We start from the raw sequence: 22338 nt of genomic DNA, 5'->3' as shown, positions 1-22338 counted from the left end.
TTCTGGTTCTCAGTGGAGACTCTTGCTTTTGAAAATGTCTTGTGGTGACTTACTAAATTCAGGCTATTTCAATTAGTATTACTGTACATTAAAAATTAATTGCATTACTGAGTGGATTAAGGTTTAAATTTCAATTCTACCGTATATGCACTAGAAATGACAGCTAAAAATCAATGCTCTCTGGCCTACAATCGGAAGTGTGTACAGTTGAATGGCGTGGGACTGGCGTCATGGCCTAGCAGTTTTAAAAGACTTGATAGTTCAATTGAAGGTGTGTCAGTTCTAATTCTAAATTTTAGTTTGAATGCTGCACAGTAGCCTAGTCTTAGAGGGAGAAAAACAGAACAATTGCTGCACTAACAATTTGAAAAAATAAATGGACACAGGTCCTACCATTACCACAATCAAGGGGTTAACAGTCACCCCTAATTCCCACCTAATTATCCCTAGGTTACAATCTGGCCAACAGTTCTGTTCAATAAGATTACAGGATCTCTGACTTCAGTCCACATTCATTTACTAGTTACGGGCTGAATAGTAACTAATACTAGTTGGACTCAGCAAATAGACTATTTTGTAAAGAGAAAAACTACTAAATTACACAGCATGCATAATGACTTTATTGATGATTTAAGGAAATCTAAGAAAATCTTGAAAATACAAATCTTGTCTTTAAGTAGTAATCCTATCCTGACCCCTCTTACAAATTATTAAATCTCTTTGGGAAGCGAAAAATCATGATTGGTAAGAGTCAATCATCCCAGCTCTGGATTTATATAATACCCCCAAAATGGGGGCGGGGGCAGGTGTCACTTCTTCACAGTTAATTTTTCCTTTTAAGAAGACAAAGATAAGGAGCACTATAAATGAAGTCAACAAAGTCAAGTAGCATCCATAAAGAACCTCAAGGCCACCCAAGGTATTTGGGTTTGGAATTGAATGGTGATTGGTATGTGCCTAAGAGGAAAAAAAAATGATGTCTGCAAAGTTCTTCAAGATCCCCTCTGTGGTGTACCGGTGGCCAACAGCAAGTTTAGCAGCAAGGGAGTAAAGAAGATGGGAAGTAATAATAACAATAAAAAGAATAATCTGGTGCAAATGGACCCCAAGGTGTAGTAGTCATCCCTGTGCAACAATCACCCTTCACTGCAATTTACTGATGTTGCTTCATTACAATACAGCATACAGAGGGGCAACACACAAAAGGCTCTCCTGGAAGCCTCACGACCAGATGAGCACAGACCACCCTAGCAGACACTGTTTCCGGGGCTAAGTCAGATCATTCAAAAGTGAATGTACCTGGAAAAAAAAAAATTAAAGAGAGGTGGAATGTGCATACAGCCTGGTGTTAAATCTTGGGGAAAGAAAATAAAAGATAGCAGGGAAAATGTGCTTCCTTAGTGAAATATTAAAGGGATTCAGAATTAATCTGAATTAAAACATCCTTCTGAGGTGTAATGACTTGTGGCTTTCTTACAAGGCAAAGATAAAGAATATGATGTTTTCTGTTTGGAAAATAGAAACAGGCTCCCTGTTTTCTATCTTTATTCTCTATGAAATGAACTGAAGCAATGGTTTTAGGTGAACATCCACACTCTAAATTAAGGTTCACATTATTTAAAAGAAGGAACAGTTTTCTATTTCTCGCCTGCTATAGTTGGAAGTCATACTTTTCAGTGAGTGCTCATAAGATGCTGAAGCAATGTGTTAACCGAGGAAAAGAGATTCTTTTCCTCACCAAGGATCATTGAGTATGTCATTGGTTAATTCTTGCTCTATGCTCCTCATTAGCATTACTCTCAAGTTTCTGGTTATCATATCCGAAATATTAAGACATAATAACTACGAAGGTGCAGATAATTGGATATTAACCAGAACATACTTGACTGGGCAGGAGGTAGAGCCCTGCTTAAACTAATCCTGAAATATATTAATCACCAATTAATGAAAGGGTTTCAAATTCATTTTCTATTATAGAACACCTCCGAGTATCTAAGCTTTTTCTAACAAAATGACTTGGAATAACAGGGTAGAAATAAGAAATACAGTCATCTGATGAGGGCTTGAATTAATTCTGTACAGCCTGTTGTCAGGTAATCGTGAGAAGTCTAGTTAACGCCTGGATTACTCCTTATAAAGTGTAGTGGAAAGAAGAGGGGACACTTTACAAACTTCAGTGGCCTCTGTTTAAATTCCAAATGTATCCCTTTCGATGGGAGAGCCATGGCTAAATGTTTCATCAGAGAGCTGTCATAATATTATCTAAGTCTTCCAGACCAGACAGCCCTCTAGACCTCCAAAGTAACAACAGTTGTACTCTCAAAATATAAGCAATTAATGGGAGCCCAGAGCAGTGCAGCAAAGACATGCCTCATACACAGGAAACATGAAGAAGTCACATGTTGACAGACAGACCAAGGGATAAGGGCCCTGTCTAATTGAAACATATCACCACTTACTTCCATGGAAATAAAAGAAGAGAAAAAAAGAAGAAACAAGAAAACATAAAGAGGAAGAAACAGAGAAGGAAAGTCATATTTCCGACTGTTCTGGGAGGCTGAGATTGGATCTGATAGGACTCACAGAAGTTTTATTAGGTTGCATTTAAAAGCCCCACTATGCTTCCCTCCAAGATTTCTACAAACATTCAAGTTAGAGAAATTGCTACAAGAATGCCTTGTAACATGAAGAAAAAAATCCTAAGTAAATTTTCTCACAAAGGGATTCCAATATCTTTTCAGATTAAAAGGTAGAGCTTTCAAACACTCGAAAGAAGACATTTGTGTGTGGCAGAAAACAAGGTGTTTGCTTCAACACAATGTAAGCAAAGAACTTAGATGACCCCTTTTGCCTACAATTCCTACCTTTATGCGCTGAATTGGATAAAAATAGTAACAACAACAACAAAAAAAAAACACCTCTTACTATTGCAGGTTTTTTAAAAAAAATTCTGTTGTTTGTTGACTTTAATTTTAATAACTCTTAAATAAGCACTTGCGGCAGATGAACTAAGATATACTGGCAAGTAGGTCCTTTTATCAACAATTTTGCCATAGAAATACACAAACATTTCAATGGCTCTTCATTAGCAAACAAATCAACAAGTGATATTTTAATGCATGACTTTATTCCATCTCTGTGGGGACTGTAGTTGAGAGTGTGATGTACAGTACAGAGAAAGGAATCATCAGCCACAATGTCCCAGGGCTCTCTCCATTGAGGACTTCGCAGCCTCTGCTTAAAGAGTGCATTTAATTGACTGATAGACAGTAGCTTCTTTGTTCGCAGAAGACAGCGAAGTAATGGCAGCTTGAAAATCGTACCATCTACAGGGTCTCCTGAGACTAGTAACAGGGGGATATGTGTCAGGAATAAATAAATAATCTAATTATTAAGCCACTTCCTGTCAAGTTAACTCCAATTTGTTGGCTTTTGAAGGCAACAAAACGAGGCATTTTTCCTCATTATGCTTCTCTTTTTATACCAGTGGTAATCACAGGCGGATTAAAGGGTGCCTGATTGGTTTTTTTGTCAAGGAACTGAGAAGCAGCCAACAGTACAGAAAAACAGAGTTGGGGTTAGAAGAAATTTCATGCTTGTCTCCTTTCCAGCTCCCTAACAGCCCACACGGCTGCCCCATACAGAGCTGCCAGCTGTACAGCAAATGTGTACCCCTCCAACTGAGGCCTACCGGGCCACAGGCGCCATCCTGAGAGCTGTGAGATACCTTGCAATCTTGGCAGGTAGCTACTGCTGTCATAGGCATAATTCTAAAGGTGACCTACGAAACCCCGTCAGCTCACCAAATGCAACAATATGAGCAGCTGAAGTTCAACACCCACTCTCCAGATTGACTCCCTCTCCTGTGTTTACTGCTATTAATGGCCCTGAAACTAGGAAATAACCTATGGAAATAGGTCATGAGAGACCTTTTTCTTTGGATGTGTATGAACTGATCTTGTGAAAATAGGTCATGATCCATATGTGTGTATGAGCATGCTCTGTGTGTGTGTGTGTGTGTGTGTGTGAGTGTGTGTTTGTGTGTGGGGGGGGTGGGTCGGGGAGGGGGCTCTTTTTTTTTTTGAAAAAGAGTGACTTTCAGTGCCCTCCATTCAGAAGCATGCTGTAAACTTCATTCAGAAGCAGATACCCACATCTGATAATACACATATCAAACAGTGAGCAAAAACGAATGCACGTGTGGGTGATCCTATCGGCAGTCAAAGGCGAGGATGAAATGAGAGCCAGACACCCTACCACTGCGTGGCAGCCAGTCACGTGGCACTGTCCATCTGGCACAGCTACACTTCTAGCATCACCGTACAGAGCCTAGTAGGGCAGCCTGACATCCAGTAATTCTGCTTGAGAGCAACCTTCTTCTGAGGCTTCTTTAAGGGTAGCATGTTCTAAAAAGTAACAAGAAATTGAATCTTGGATCTGTCTATGGGCCCAGCCAAAATCCTCAGCCTCCTGGAAAATTAACATCACAAGAAATGCCTGAGAGGCTTTCTTTGGGGCTTGTAAATTAGAAACTACACTAACTGCCAGCATTTTTTTTTTTTTTTTTTTACTCTTTTAAATCAAAGCTGCTAGACACAAGCTAAAACATACAACAAGGATAAACATCCTGATTTGTCTTTTAATAGCTTAACAACCGAAATTAGGAGACAGACCCGAAGATTTTCATCACAAATGGCTTAAGAAATAAGGATCCAGACAACCAAGAGGAGCTCTTGAAAACTCTGCATTCTTCCAAAAATTTGTTTTGCTCTCCTTACTTTTAAAATCTGTCTTTGTGTTGAGGAAGACTGATCACAGATGAGGCTTGGTAAGTTCCTGTGGCCCCCTCTGCACTCAGTAAACACTGTAGCTATGTTATATTTATGCCTGCGGATGTCCTTTCTGAATACATCTTGAATTTTTGTTAAATTGCGCAGATAATTAAACCCTCTTCATATTTACAGTCTGCTTCATTGGTACCATGAATTCTGTTTTCAGTTACTGTCTGCAAATTCCCTCTCTGAACAATTTCATACTAAGCAATAACACTTCATTTTACATAAGTTTTATCTGATGTCCCCATACAGAGCTGCCAGCTGTACAGCAAATGTGCGGTTCTCAAACTGAGGCCTACCAGGCCACAGGCTCCATCCTGAGATCTATAAGGCACCTTGCTGTCATTGGCAAGCTTTCCCTGCTATCACTGTGACCATCGCTCTACACTGCACACAACTTAAAATCATCTGATTATTAGAATTTGTGGCCCACACTCCATTTTATCCTTTATTTAATCTATCCCCAGATCACACATTTGTTTAAATGTTTTGGCTGGTTTACAAATCATGCAGCCATCTGCACAGTAGGTGTGACACCGTTTTTTAGACAAAAGTTACGTTACAAACAAAGATAAAGTCATTTGAAATGCTTTGGTGTTTGTTATTCTGCCTGGTTCGCTTGGACCAACTCTAAGAAATAAATAGAATTATCTGTGTAAATCGATGAACATCTATGAAAAACAACACCCAGCAGAACGCAGAGCTTGCTCCATTACCTACGTTAATATCATGACAGCTGAGGAGAGATGACCTGGCCCACTTCTCATCTCTCCTGTACAGATGGCTATTAAAGAGAAAGTATCCCTTTTGTATGGTCCATGTAGAAACCCTTTATGGGCTTTTCAAATAAGCCAGCATTGCCCACATGAGGGTAGCTTTCTGATACCATTAAACTGCCCAGATTTCATCTTTTTAAATCCAGCTCTTGATAAAATAAGCCAGTATTTCATCACATTTAACACCAAATACTTGTTTCTTAATTCCCTGAATTTTATAAGCAATCAAACAAAGATGCTTTTTTTAAAAAAAAAATTCAATAGTCTTCTCATTTAGAATGAATATAAATCAAAGAATCTCAGTGATTTGGGGCTTCTTAGAATAATATGGTGATGCACGCACACGCGCGCGCGCACACACGCACACACACACACACATTATGCACATGCATACAGACATATTATTGTAAATTCATTTTTATTCATTCTTTTACAAACATCCAATGAGAACCCAGAGTGTAAAGGGCAACATGGCCCTTTATCTTCCTATGCAGGGAGATCCAGATCTTTGACTATTTCCCCTTAAGACATATAAAATCCCAAACCACTCTAGATCTCAAAATATTGGTTTTTGTCTATTCAAAAGCAAGAGCACTCAAGCTGAAATGCTTCAGAGGTGATACTGGGATGTCACAAAACTATAATGAAGATTAGTCACAGAGCAGACCATTCACTAAAGAAATGAAAGAAAAAGAATGCCATTCGTAACCTTGGGCATCAAACAAATTGCAGAATATATGAATGTCACTTGCCACACGAACAGACTCAAATTCCACTCCCCTGTTCTAAACTGATTTATGCATTCTTTTTGTCTTGACATCAGTGATATATAACATACGTGACATAACACATGGTGTTCATATCTTCCTGCCTGTGCTAGAGAGGTGTTGAGTATTTTTGGTATCTTTAAAAAAAAAGATTATAATTACCTATAAAACACTGAGTATTAAAGATCTGAATAAAAATAGTCAAGATCTTTGCACTGGTGTTTTCATACTAGCTACCAATTCCAGTTCCAAATTCTGATTTTGCCATTCTAAGATAAAATATATTTGCTTCCTCAAAATGCTTTAGGGTCATGCTTCACCTGTCCCAAATATGTTCATTAGTGAGTATTTATGGATTTCTTCTATCTTTTGAAGAGACAGGGTATTCTGACACCTTATATACAACAGTGCCATTACGAAATTAGCATTTCAAATCATACAAAAACATGAAGAAACTGATTAAGTGGAAAATCCACTTCTAAGTAGATTTTTCAAAGTAATTCTTTAGGTAAATGTTTTCTACCCATTCCCTTCATATTCTTCATCCATAAACCTTAATAGGAAGGGCTGGAAACAGCCATGGCTTTATCCTGACCACTTGTCTTCCAAAGTCCATGACTACAGTAATCAATTCCAAGGATAATGGCCTTTCTCCCCTTTGATCATTTCTTTGTCAGGCTGACTGGCCTTCCATGGTGAGTGGGCTGCTGGTTGTCTATCACCAGCCGCTCGCAATTTGCTCACTATGTTTCATGAGACAGTTGTTTGTGGCTGTTTGGAACACATTTGTCTCTTTGGGGATTTATGCGCTAGTTGCAATGCCAACCTCCATAGTGAACAAAATTTCTTTCTAACTAAAATAGATAATTAGAGGCTGGTAATTATTGGTCAAGAATTATCAGAGTGAAAAAATTAAGCTTCTCATAAATAGTTCTTGGCAATGTCATCTCTTTATATTATCTCATGCCTAACAGCCCTGTGTTCAGAGCACTTACAAATTCACTCCACTGCTGTTGAGCCTCATAAGTTTATATGAGGCAATCCCTTTGCTGGATTAAATACATTTAGGTTCTCTGGTTTCATCACTATTTGTTGCTAATTCATACCAATAATAGTAATCTTAGAAATCTCAAAGAAGAAAATAATCATAAATATTTACTATTCTGATACTAAAAGAAGGGTGGGATATAAATTCAAGTACATAATATACAATGGTTTTGTTTTGTATTCTCAGGTCAAAAACTACTGTAAACTACATGAAATTGAACAAAGGAAGACAAGAAAGATTTCCTCATCTGCACAGAGGTTGAAAGAGGAAAATCTTTTCCCCTGAAAAGCTGTTAAAATGTTTTGTAGCTGTGTGTGTGTGTGTGTGTGTGTGTGTATGTATGTGTGTGTGTGAAGAAGAAAGGAAACCCCTAAATAGTCACTAGTCTGATTTCTTACTGAAACCATGTCAGAATGTGGTAGAAAATAAAGTTTTCTATTTTTCCTTAATAAACATAAATCAAATCCCTGGTGCATTTTTATTGAGTAATTATTCCTGCAAGTCAGACCACATGTCCACACCTAGCTGCAAAGCTGCTCTTAAGAAGAGCATCTCCATATGTACCTGGTAGAAACATGGATGATTTTCAGTTCACAAATATCCCTGGTCAATAGCCTGAAACCAACACATCCAGAAAAGAGTATGGAGGTTTCTGGAAATTGCATTAAAACACATATGCTATATAGAAACAAATGCAAATGTCTTGCTTAAAGAAGGAATTCAAAGTTACACCTCATTGGGTCATCTGCAGATCTTGTTTTCCATCAGGTGACATAATCTTTCCTCTAGACTGATTGAAATGTAAAACAAAATCTGCAAAAACTCTATGTACCCTCTTAACAAAAAGGGTAAGAGGCTTTTCAGACAGTCCCTAATCCCTCTTCCCCTGCTAAATGTCTAGTTGAGATTATGTTTTTGATTAGACAAAAAATACACACAGACACACAAACCTAAAAATACCTACCCTCCATGGAAGTATTTTAACCAATAAAATAATGTGGACTGCCTTATTTGAAAGACTAAGTATCACACTGGGATTTTAAAAAAGGATATCTTAGCCTTTGTGACACCCTCCTGTTTCACATTCTCTCTCTCTCTCTCTCTCTGTAGTCACTAACAGAGAGAATTGAATGTAAGACCTGGATACACAGTCAACAGATAGAACAATTAAATGGATGGTATTCATTTGTTTAGGCCTCAAGTGCAAGAGAATCACATATTTTATTATTAAAAATAGCATGAATATTAAATAACAGACCCTCGGTGAAAAGGAATGGAATTTGCTTCTCTGATAGAAGGCGAATTGTTAAATGATCAGATCCCAAAGGAAGGTGAATGTCATATTAATCTACTATAACATAGAGGGGAAAGAAGCTTTGTGGAAGCACTAAGGACTCAAGGAATGTAAGATAAATACAAAAAGAAAGGTATAAAGCAATTTACAATAAAGGGCCAGGGCAAAGCAATTAATGTCATAGTATGTGCAAACTGATTTTAAAACTGGAAAAAAAAAAGGTTTATACTCAACATTTAATTCAGATTCTACCCGTGCAAAAGAACATTAACACTATGGTAAAAATACACTCAAGTTGTTCATCTACATACTAGGATTATAATAAATACAGAAACAAAAATAAGCTTACATTGAAAAGAGCTAATCAGAAGCAAGACAAACAAAATTTTATTAAATTTTCCAAAAGCCATAAACTCTCACTCATGGCCATCTAAATCTTTAGTACCAGATAGAATAATGAATGAATGCAACCAACAAACAATACTCAAGAAAATAAGAGATGGGAAACATTGATATTCATCATTTAGCAAGACAAATTCATTTTTTTCCCTATCCCTTACTCCTCAAAGAGGCAGTTTTAAAAGTTTACATAGAGCGTGTTTCAAAATCCAAAACCAAAGGCAATCTGTTGAAAAACACAAAGTTTGAACCCCTCTTACATGTTGCCATTATCTTCTGAAATTTAGAAAAGCTATCAATGTCATTCTGCTACATTGAAGAACACACTATTTAATGCATCAGAAAATCACTAATGATATTAGTGCTTAAATCTGGAAAATATAAAGTCATCAATACTTTAGCTCTTATGTATATGTTAATTTTCACACAATTAAGTGATTCTTGTATAAGCAATAATCCTACTAAAGACCCATCATTTGAAAACTGTAAAGGGAAATCCCATTGAAAAACTATTAATCAATTTTCCATCATGCTTTTACATTTATCTTCATTAATTTTCACAAACATCAGAAGTTTTGTTATAGTTGTTTTTAATGATTAGTAATGACAGTTGGAGCAACCCTTCTAAAAATTCTTATAATACTTTTGATTGTTGTATAATCAAACTTGTTTCCCCCTGGAAACAAATTTGGAGTCAAAAATGTTGAATTCCTTGTCATACAAAGTTTCACAATAGGAGAGCACAAGGCTAACTGAACCTATTAAATATTATATTATAACTATTTATGGAATTATAAAATACCATGAAGTGAGTATGAAATTAAAAACTCTCATAGTATAAAAACACAAATGAGTAACAAATATAGTGCAAAGTAATAGCAATTGTTATTTTACTGGTAGAAAAAGATCTGCTTGATAAAGTTTAATTGGCTGGTAAAACTCTTAGTGTTATTACTAAGTGCTTATCAAATTAAAAAACATAGGCAGTAACCCCTAAGGAATTGAGGGATAATGGGACAATATGAATAAGGGACAAAATTATACGTTTATTTCAAGCCCATGTAATAAATGAAAAATCCTAAAACCATTGGCCTGGAATGACTTCAGAGCTCTCTCCCCAAACCATTTTTATAAAGATCTGTGGAAAATTTGGTAGGGAATAAAAAATGATTACTGAATTCTTTACATGATCTTTATGATTATGATTATTTCCAGGCTGTTGAAACCATACATAAAAAACTATTTTATGGCAATTTAAATTATTTATGTTTCCCTATCACAAAAACTCCCCACTTTAGATTTTGATACAAAGATGCTTAAGCAACACACAGCAGTGCCATTACCATAATAACTTCTGAAATTAAAACCTGTCTAAAACTCTATGGAAAGCTAACATCCAGTTCATTAACCATTCCTGTTAGTTTTCAATAATGCAAAAATGATTAGAAGTTTAATTTGTTAATCACCTGTGTTTTGACTGGCAGTAGATATATAATCCTCTGCAGAAGTCTAAACTAGCCCTTGCAGAAAATAAAACGTGCTAATGCCTTATCAGATCTAATAATAGGAATAAAAAAAATCAATCATGCCTAGGTAATCCATTGATGTCTGAACAATTAATTCATCTCTAATGCTGTTTAATTATATAGGCACTAATATACACAAGTCAGAGAAAAATCTATCTATAATAAGGTGTAGAGTGTCACTCACCAATCATGTGATTTGCAACATGAACCTGTATGTCCCATTCATTGTAGAAAACCATCTGACACTTGATGCACTGATAGGTCTTCTTCTGAGAAAACAAGTATAAACAGAATTACTTAGACACATGCACATCTTATTTTTTGCTTCTTTATAAAAGAAAAATCATACTCAGAGCATTTTTTTCTGAAATGCTGATTCCACATATTTTGCAAACTAACTTACAACAGGGGCTGGGTGATTGGACAAAGTTCAATGAGTTTCTAAGACTTTGTCACTTGATCTCAACACCATATTTTCTGTTGCAAACGTTTAGAAGAAACAGAAACACATCATTACAAAATAATATATATTTTTAAAGATTCTTAAAGAACAGAAATTAGCACTAAAAGAATCTGTAACATGTGAATGAACAGATCAATATCTTTGAAGACTAGGCACAATTTCATTCTGACAAAAATAATGGGTGTTGCTGTTTCTAGAGAGTTAGAACTACAGTGGCTAATAAGTTAAGATTTATGGAATGTGACTAAGACATTTGGAGATGATGATATTTTAGCCAAAGTCTGAAATTTAGATGACATTTTAGAAGTTGCAAAGGACAAGCATTTAAATATATATTTTCTTCTATAAACAAATCACATCATAGTGAACATTTAACACTATTTTATTACTCTATACAACAGTCCTATAAAGTAGTTGGAGCAGAATTTTTTATTATAGTTCTAAGAGTGTAAATGATGACACTAAGGCCCAGAGAAGTATGAATATGTGCCTGATGACACAGTGTCACACAGCTGGAAAGACAAATAAATTCTCTTAATTCTAAATGCTAGGCTCCCTGATAAAAGCAGCCCTTATGATTTCATATCTTTATTACTGAGTCCCAGTTCATATTAGATGAACTCAATAATAAAGTATTGGTTATGCTTTCCAGAACACACAGTTACAGAAATTCCTTTGTGATGAAACTCAATATTTACAATTAAAAACCATCTCAAAAAGCAAAATAAACCATTATGAAATAATCCTTTTTGATAATCTCCCAAATGTGAGAAAATTACATTTGTAAAATCACATAAATGACATTTGGTTATAACTATTCTTACCAAATTATCATTTCATCTACAATCATCTAAAACTGTTTTACTAATGATATTAATAGTAAATACTGGTCTCCTAAATTATAATTAATTTAAAGGACTCAAATTCTTTAGGATATAAAAACCTCAAAGTTAAGTCCCCGAATTAGAATCCTTTAATTTGAAATAAAAAATTATCAATGCCATTAATATAAATTTTTCCTAGTTATTGTAATTTAACATGGCATCTTTTTCCACAATCACAGACAATATTCCATGCAAACCATAAAAGTACAGGTATATTTCCAATGGAAGCTGTCTAAATAATCTAATGGTCTTTGTACATTAGGCATATTGTGAATTGACTGTGCTGAATCTAAATCTAACACAGACTTCAAACACCCTGACAATCACCAAGGAAGATTTACTACACTGAGCTGTTTATAAGATGCTTTTGATGGTGACATATAGAGCAACATGTGTTGTGTAAATAACATCTATCCCTTTTTTAACAATATTTCCCTTTAGAACTAGTTAGAAAATATTTCTTACTCCCTGATGACCTACATTATATATTGTTTATTAGCATACTTCCAGCATTATTCCTGATATGTGACCTTGCTGAAAAACAAAGAAACATAAACTTAATGGCTAGTCTTTTCTCTTGTTAGCACAGTAAAACATACAATATGTCGAAAACTGTCTCCAAAAATGATGACTGATGAATATGTTGGCAGAATATACTAGGACCTTTTTTTTCTCTCCTGGTCTAATAATAAAGAATAAAATCACTTGAAAAGCCAAAATAATAAAATACCAGCACTTACTACTATCTTCACACTGAAATGACACATTTAAAGATCTATGTATGTAAGTTTTCTTTTATCATCAGAAGAAAACGTTCTTGTCACTACTGATAATTCAAATTCTCATTCTCTTTACCCTTAAAAATGATATCTAAAATGCTATATATATTTTTTTCTACTAACAAGGTCATATTCTTATCTATGAGCTCCTAAATTTTCAGCTTGACAAGAATTTAATGTGATCAAAAGCAATGTACCAGGATTTTAAAGCACTGCAGCTTGAACTCTACCTCACCAGGCCTCTCATATTTCCAAAAAACAAAGCAATGACATGCCAATTGGGATGTGTTAAGGAGTTTCTTTTTAAAGCCATGATGTAAAATTCACTTTCCCCTTCAATTAAAAAAAAAAAAAAAAAAAAAACAAGATAATTCTAAATGACCTTTAAAGCATCCCTCATTATAATTATAGATTCTTAGCAAAATATTTGAGAGACCCCTGCACACCTGTATATTGCCTTCCAAGTAAAGGAACTGTAACCTCTGGATAGTGTCAGCCTCTAGACAGTGTCAGCTGTGGAGAGCTCACTTAGAAGTAAATCCACCTCAGCTCTGTAGAGCTGAGATTATGAGGGGATTCGCTCTAATTCTAGGCCCAAATCTGCTTTTCCACTACTTTCAACCATTGGTCTTAACATGGGGCTGTGGCTATAAAGAGCTGTTGAATCCCTTGTCTAATAGGACCGTGACATTAACCCATTTTCAGGCTGAAATTAGGGGCACCGTACATGCGATGCTTGGAACAACCTTCCATCCTGTCTACCTTCCTCCAGGTCCATGTTTTAATAAATACAACCTCAAATGCAGCCCCAAATCTAGGTGTGACCTGACCTCTGCAGAGTACAAGAGGACTGAGTTCTCCCTTAGGACAATTATTCCCATTTATATAAAAGACAACAACAAAAAAAAGTCAAGTGAGATCATTTCTTTTAAAAGCAGATAAAAGTAGAAACAGAACTTCCATTGTTTGGGCCCCAGATTGGCCTTCATCAAAGCTTAGGTTGTCAATTTACTTGAAATGCTAATTTAGTACAATTTTTAAAAGAGACTTTTTTTTCATTAGCCTTTTTAAATGTGCTACTTGGGAGTGGGATTGTCATTTCCTGATTGTTCTCTTTTGTTTTCTGATACTGATAGATGTAATTATCAAGGATACAACTTTTTCCCAGCACCTCATTATTTTTGATTGATTTTGAGAACAATTTAAATGTGCCTTTTTGACATTCTTGTTTTCAGTTATACTCTGGGTAAGGTACTCTGAGACTTTCAGAAAAGAGCATCTCATAAATTAAAAAAAAAAATGATTAAGGAATTTTAATAATATATAGTTTTTTAAAATTATTCTGATTAACCCTATCCTTCTCCATTTGATCTATATTCTATATGGACTTCACATTTAATCTCATTGAATTAAATAATAATGATAATAATAATTTAAAATATGAATTTTAAAAAATTATACTTTGTCGGTGTAAATTGCTTTAATTTTTTTTAACTAACAAATGTGTAAAAATATTCAGCGAGTCCACAGTAATCCTTAAAAACTGAAAAGACAACTAATTTCTGTTATCACCATCAGAGGCAACTAAAGTTAATTTTTCTGAAAAGTGGTCATCAAAGGATCAGAAGCATCTTGCTTTTTCAGAAGGAAAAGCACCTCACACCTATTTGATGAAGAAAGTTCTTTGTAGAGGAATGACAGAAATGATGATAAAATTAGAAAACCATCATTTCTCTATGCCAAAAAAATCCATAAAATCATTAATGGATGCTGCTGAAACTGTTAGGTGAAAGGTTATTTGGAGGTACTCAAATTTCATCCCTTGATCACTGCAAAGAGAAAGATGTACCTTTACAGTGAATTTAGCAAGTGGCAATTACTCAATGCAGAATATTTAGCTTAATCTTACTAACAATGGAACAATCTGACATCATGTGCCTCTCGTGTCTTATCTAAAATGTGTACCTGAATTTAATCAAGCCCTTCAACCTAACAAACCAGTATCCAGCAAATATATAAATAGAGGAGCAAATATTACTATGAGAATAAAATAGAAATCCAGAAAATTCTTCAAGAGAACTGGTATGTTGTCTGAGAAAAGTCAATATCATGGAGGACAAAGTAGAGATGACTCTTAGATGAATGAAAAATAATAAACTTCTAAATGTCATGTGTGGGACCTGACTTGGATAGAGAACAGGTATCAAAAATTTTTGAGGCTTTTGGGGAAATTTGAATATCAAATGGATATTGGGGGCTATTGAGGAATTACAGGCAACTTTCTCAGATGTGACAATCACACTGTAGTTATGTGGATAAACATCCTTTTTGTTGGGAGATGCATGCTGAGTATGTAGGGGTGAAATGGCATTATGTCTGTGATTTACTTTCAAAAGATCCAGAATAAATAAATAAATAATATATAAAATGCATATGACATATACACATCATACATGGAGAAAGCAAATATGGCTACATGTTAACAATTATTTAACCTAGGTTTATGTGTGAACATTTTCATACTAAAAAGTAAGTAAATGAAAATGGTAACTTATAGTTTTTTTATGCTAAACCCAATCTCATTAACCCCACCTATACTATTCATTTTATATCCCCCCAAATAATTTGTGCTTAGTTGTTAGAAGTAGCCTTAAAAAGATTTTAAAATTTTTTGTGTAGTCTCTTTTGTTTTAAACACAAATCTAGTATGTAAATTTTAAGAGGTCAGGAACATAGCTCACAGTCATTTCTACAATAAAGTACAATAACTTTTCATGATTTTATCATATTTACAGTCTATAAGAACTCCTATTCACAAAACTCTCTTGCAACAGGCTGTAAGAATAGATAAAGGAAGGATTATTATCCACATTGACAGATTAAGTGACTTGTCAAAGTCATACTGGTTGTGAACACCACAACCAAGGCCAGGATTCCTCTCTGGCCTCCCTCCCACTGGGTTTTAACACAGTTTATACTCTGCTCATTTGCAGGTAAATTTACAATTGCATTTTGGATGCATTTTAAAAGGAGCCTTTCCTTAGAATTATGTAAAACATTGGTCTTTGACAATGCTGGAGACAGTGGGGAAGTAGCTCAGGATGGTGAAGGCACTGTTTCTGGTCACCTGGGCTTTAGGCTCCCATTCCCAGTTGCTTGACTGAGATCCATAGGATAGATCTGGCTCCTCAGAGTCCCTTGGTCTATTTTCCTTTTTGCTTTTAAGTTTCTGTATTTTTATCACAATATTTTTAAATTTGTATACTTATTTGTCCTGCTCAATACTAAAAGAACAATTCCAATCTGAGGTCCCATGTCTGTACTTAAACTCCCAAATTTTCAGCAATCAAATTATTCAGTTATTAAGTCTCTCTCACAAACTCTCCATTCATATCTACCAGAACTCCCATTAGACAGACTGGAGCCTTCCCATCCATCCTCCCTGGATCTGAACTGCTCTCCCGAAATATTGGAGTTGCTTGTTTCTCTGTGTTCTAATAGAGGTGAACTCTGCCCTCTGACAAACCATTGGTTCTCTCTGTACTGCTGTCCAGTCTAGTTTGTTTAATCTAGTAATGCTTTTATTTCAAAGACTATTTTTCATTCATAACATTTCTAATTTTAAACATTTGTCCCCCACCCCTGCTTGGATTTTCTTCAAAATTATCACTCTTAGTAGAAATCACTCTTGAATTATCTTTCTAAGTGTCTCAGCATACTCATCAGATCTTTCCTTTTGTGTGTGTGGGCTTTGCTAGAATCAGGTTCATTCACATATTTTGGAGTCTTGGTTTGAAGCCCATTTGTAGTGAAAGCTTTTCTTCTCTGTGCTCATTCCTCCCTTTCCAGTAGTTTTGCCTGCTTCTATGAGGCCATCCCAGGCTGCTGGACCAGAGCCTCTCAGAGGGGCATTTCCTGTGCACCTGCTGAGCTGCAAGGATAGAAGAGACACTGCACATTTAATCACAGGCACAGCACGTAGCTAATTCAGTTTTAAGTCACAAAACTGTGACTCTGTTCCTATTCTTTTAACCCTCCAGCTAAAAACCCTAGTCTCAAGTAATGGTCAACAACAGAATTTTTTTTTTCCCCCTCAGTCTCTTGTCATAAGCAAGGAAGGGCCTCCAGGCCCTGCTTTATTTTTATTGTATTTATTTGTGGTGCATGGGATGGAACTCAAAACCTCATACATGCTAAGCAAGCATTCTACCACTGATACATACCCTCTGCCACCCAGGCCCTGGTCTAAATAGTGAATTTGGCTTTGTCTCATTGGGATGAAACACTAATTACCACTTCCTGTTGATAACAGCCTTGATAACCAGTTGAATTTTTATTTGCTTTAAGTATCTCAAAGATGAAGAACTGTTTGGAGTTTGACTAAGTCCACTTGGTTTTCTACTTTGCTGTTTTATCTATCATTGCTGTACGTTTGGAACATCAAAGCATAATGTTACAAAGCCATTTTCCCAGAACGTGCCACAGCCCTCAGCTCCCTCTCAGTCACCAATCCCAAGCTTGGGCAGTGTCTATCAAGGTAAGTCTGGTCTCAAACCCCATCAGAACCCTGAAATTAAGATGTTTTAAAATGGTGCTATAAAATATTCATTCCAACTCTATCCAGCAGTCTTAGTAGGGAAGAAACTTTAGAATTTTCTTTCTGCAATTAGTTGCTATTTAGTGGCTTCATCATTTAGCTGTGTGAAAAGTCATTTAATGACTCCGAGTATTAGTTTCCTTCCCTGTAAATTAAAAATAATAAAACTTACATCTCAGAGTTATGTGAGAAGCAAGTAAGAATTATATAAAAGTGCTTAGTACTGTGCCTACTATGTAGCATGCTGGCATTAAAGAGTAACTACCTTTATTACTCTTTACTTGACAGGTTATTACGGCAGTGGAATGAAATATGATAAGAACTGTCTGGCACGATAAAGATGCTTGTCAAAGGTTAGTTCTCACCCTTTGGAGTGGACCATAGAATCATATTAAAATTTCTTTCACCTAGACTCCACTGATTTATATTTATGTTAATTAACAAGGGTTAAATAAATATTTATTTAAAAAGCCTTAAAAAGTAATAACATAAAGAATATCATAATTTGGTTACAGGATGGGGGGATGGAAAGGAAGAGGGAGGTAACTGTGTATAAAGGTTCAAACTAGGTAGAGGGGGAAAAAATCTGTTTTCAAGGTTTATAGGAACATATATTACCATTCCAAGAATGAATATATTAATTACAAATGAAATATGTTTAGCATCAGTAGTACTTTTACTTGGCGGTATTTTTTTTTTTTTTTGGCAAGGAAATGGATACTATATATGAATGAAAGTAATTATCCGCAGCTTTTCACAAATACTCAATAATTTAGGCATTTTACTAATAGCCTAGTCATTTTCCAAATGATTTTATATTAGTATGAAAATAAGTCACTGAACAGAGAGAGAAAAATGAAATGAAAGCTACTAATAATGAAAAGCCTGACCAAATGATACACTAAAAAATGAAAGCATCAATGTTCTATTGTGTAGTCTAGAGGTAGTTAAAAGAAGGATACCATTGTCTTACAGATGTGGCTAAGGTCCCAAAATAAAGACTACATAGCACTTTGCACAATGCCTGGCTCATGATAAGATCTCAATAATCAAGAAGAATAAACGCAATTCCTACCTCAAGGAGTTTCAATATAATTAGGGAAAGAAAACACACAACATTAAAATGCCACAAGTATTTTGCTTAAGTGACGTGGCAAAACAGCTCAAGATCAAGTGCCTATGACAGTAAGTGGTGAAGAGAAGATAGCTAAAACATGACAGAGAGCCACACATTAATATGGTCTGGGAGAATCAGGCAAAGCTCCCTGGGAGTTAATCTAAAATCCAAAATGGGAATAATTTTCTTGAGCTTACAAAGTGCCTACAACATGCCAGGCAAGTTGCTCACAGTCTGGTGAGGCATTTGGTAGAATGAGGAAAACAATACAGAACAGAAACAAGATTAAAGAAGAGTGCTTTTGGTTGAGTAGACAGGAGAAAAAGGAGAAGGACAAAATTTAACTAGTTAAAAATGGACCTTGAAAAAGATATTTGTTCTAAAGGATGAGTTGTAATTTTTTAATGGTACTAAGGAATAAAAGAATATTTATTTAAGCATATTTATTGCTACAAATAAAATCTAAAATCCACAAAGATATACATTTAAGTTATGACTCATCTTGAAATTAAGGAGTAAAAACAAATTTTTAAAAAATCTTTTCTTGGTTTCTCTTCAAATAGTAGATAAAATAGTATTAAAATATTTTGTTTCCAAAGGTTTCATCAATAGTCAAAAACCAGGAAATAATAGGGACTTCAGGAAAATCTGACAAGTATTCTTTAAAAAACAAAACTTAGAGTAAAAGATGACGTCATTTCCATATATTACACCAAACAAATCTCATTTATTACCTTGAAAACCATAATGAATCATTTTAAAATACAAAATCAATAAAAAATAATAAAACAATCATCACAGGTTCAAAATTGTCTCCTAACAGATTTGCTTCAAAATTTATCTGTGTATTTGAACTTGATGTTTCACATTAAAAACTGATTTTGAGCCTAAGCTTTCCATGGAGAGAGATGCCTTATTAGGCTGACTTCTTCATCTCCACTCTATCATTTCCCTTAATTCACATTTTGGAGTTTTTCCCAAGGGAGCCAGCTTGTGTCCCTTATTTTTCAGGTCACTAAGACCCTCCAGGTAAGATCCCTTCTTCTAAATGATCTCATTTAATGTTAGGGGTTCAGGTGCTGTTCATCTCTGCCATGGCAAATCCACCTGAATCAAATCTCTTATAGTGTTGTCCAGAAAGTAGGAAGTCAGTATATTTCACTTACTGCCTAACCCATGGACAATCTGATGAGCCATCTTACACCCATCACCTCCATTCACAAGGTGCTACCTACAGCTGCCTGTATCTGCCAGCAATGCTCCCTACCACCATGCCTGGCCCTAGAAATTAGTGAATTGAAAGAGACTGAATAATAGACTAAATGAATTATATAATAAATTCAAGAAAAAAAAATCACCAAGCACTTAAGTTTGTGTGTGTGTGTGTGTGTGTGTGTGTGTGTGTGGAATTTGCCTTTAATTACACATGGCTATACTATTTCATTAGGTCCTAGTTTTAAAAAGAAATTTATGATTCATAGTAAATTCCAGTCAGCTTCCTACATCAACTGTTTTGTAAACATTCCTATGATTTAAGAAAGATAAAACTTGGGGGTAGGTTTGTATTCATAATAGCTGCCATTCTGACTGGAGTGAGATGAAATTTTAGAGTAGTTTTGATTTGCATTTTTCTGATTGCTTGCGATGATGAACATTTTTTCATACATTTGTTGATTGACTATATATTATCTTCTGAGAAGTGTCTGTTCATGTCTTGGCCCATTTATTGATTGGGTTATTGAGGATGTGGGGGAAAAGGTACACTCATACACTGCTGGTAGGACTGCAAATTGGTGCAGCCAATATGGAAAGTGGTATAGAGATTTCTTGGAAAATTGGGAATGGAACCACCATTTGACCAAGCTATCCTTTTCTCCGATCTATACCCAAAGGACTTAAAAACAGCATACTACAGAGGCACAGCCATATCATTGTTTATAGCAGCTCAATTCACAGTAGCTAAATGGTGGAACCAACCTACATGCCCTACAATAGATGAATGGATTAAAAAAATATAGCATATATACACAATGGAATATTACTCAGCAATAAAAGAGAATAAAATTATGGCATGATTTTATGGATGAGTTAGAGAAGATAATGCTAAGTGACATTAGCCAATCCCAAACAAACAAATGCCAAACGTTTTCTCTGATATAAGGAAGCTGATTCATAGAGGGGTAGGGAGGGGGAGCATGGGAGGAATGGACAAACTCTAGGTAGGGCAGAGGGGTTGGAGGGGAAGGGAGGAAGTATGGGGTTAGAAATGATGGTGGAATGTTATGGACATTATTATCCAAAGTACATGTATGAAGACAAGAACTGGTGTGAATATACTTTGTATACAACCAGAGATATGAAAAAATTGTGCTCTGTGTGTGTAATAAGAATTGTAATGCATTCTGCTACCATATATACGTAAAATAATTAATTAAAAAAAGACTTGGGGGTAGTAAAATAATGATTATAATGACTCTTACTAACAAATCCAAGGAGGAAAGGAAGAAGTCAAATTGTTTGTCTTACAACAAAATAGGGGCTAATTCCCATATCAATTGTTTCAATCATATACTGACTATTTTCATCTTAAAAGTCATTGAGATTTGCCTTCTGTCTTGCAGATGGCAAGATCGGGAACTGTGGCTGGTAGCTTTGGGGAAGGCATATTTGGAAAGGAGAAATAGCAGGCCCAGGTGTAGTATGTTGTCTCACTTTAGAGATCTCATCCTGAAGATTGGTAGCAGTACTATTTACAATCTTACTATAAACCAGGAGAAATTTTTGTGAGGCAGACAAAAACATATTCCATTAAGAAATATTTTCTTTTCTTTTCTTTCCTTCCTTCCTTTCTTTTTTCTTCATTCTCCTTCTTCTTCTACTTCTTTTTTTTTTTTTTTTTTGGGGGGGGGGTGGTGCGGGGAACCAAGGATTGAACCCAGGGCCACTTAACCACTGAGCCACATCCCCAGACCTTGTGTTTTAGTTTTTCTTTTGTTTAGAGACAAGGTCTTGCTAAGTGGCTCAGGGCCTTACCAAGTTGCTGAGGCTGGCTTTGAACTTGTGATCCTCCTGCCTTAGCCTCCCAAGCTGCTGGGACTATAAGCATGTGCCACCTCACCCAGGAAGAAATATTTTCTTAAAGTATATAATTCCTGCCCTAAAATCAAGTTGAGAAGTTAAATAGTTTTTATTAACCCTTCATAGAACAGTTTTTATCACATATTAGATCATAAATGTTTTATTTTGATTCTCTTATAAGTCATTACATGTTTCATCCTTTCAACAAAATGAATCTATCTCTCCAAAAGGCTGGAAATTCTTTAAGGGTAGGTGCAGGGCTTGGCCTTATACATCCTGCAATGCAAATCATCATTCTTTATACCTGATAGGTTAAATGCGTATGTTTCATACCTGTCTGTTGTAAAATAAAAACCTCTACTTCCTTCTAATTCTCTTGAGATGGAGGTTCCTGTGGACTCCTGGTTATTCTCCTTTGTTTATATTCCTAATCTATCCTTCCAATTTTTCTTCTATCAAGAGGAATAGTTCATGTTCTGGCAGTTTTGTGTCTTATCTACAATATATAATCCTTCTTATTTTGGTCATTTCAGTTACCCGTGTGAGTGTCCAAATTACTCTTGTCTTTTGTCACTTTTATCTCTAGTGAGATAGCCTACTGCATGTCCTCCCACTCTTCACAGTCCTTATTTTGCTTCCTTCTCCCGACTTTATCCTGGGTTCTGTCTTCTCTCGTCCATCCCTTCCACTTGAATAGCCTTTCTACTGAGGCGTGTCAGTCCACTCTTAACTTTTCCTTCAAATTGCTTCTAAAACCCACCTGCTTCAACAAGCT

At 35.5% G+C, this 22338-nt stretch overlaps 1 protein-coding gene across 3 annotated transcripts in view; it reads right to left on the bottom strand.

Moving 5' to 3' along the window:
• The window catches only part of Znf521 (zinc finger protein 521), a 271525-nt gene that overhangs the window by 113315 nt on the left and 135872 nt on the right, over window positions 1–22338 (bottom strand). For 2 of the 3 annotated variants that reach the window (XM_076837080.2, XM_076837078.2), the window contains one exon: window positions 10830–10914. In XM_076837080.2, the coding sequence (XP_076693195.1) occupies window positions 10830–10914 (85 nt within the window). The remainder of the gene's footprint in view (window positions 1–10829; window positions 10915–22338) is intronic. The other variant, XM_076837079.2, reaches the window with a different exon arrangement.

This window comes from Callospermophilus lateralis, chromosome 17 (genome assembly GCF_048772815.1).
Source record: "Callospermophilus lateralis isolate mCalLat2 chromosome 17, mCalLat2.hap1, whole genome shotgun sequence".
Classification (NCBI taxonomy): Eukaryota; Metazoa; Chordata; class Mammalia; order Rodentia; family Sciuridae; genus Callospermophilus; species Callospermophilus lateralis.
This window is presented reverse-complemented; position numbering and strand designations above follow the sequence as displayed.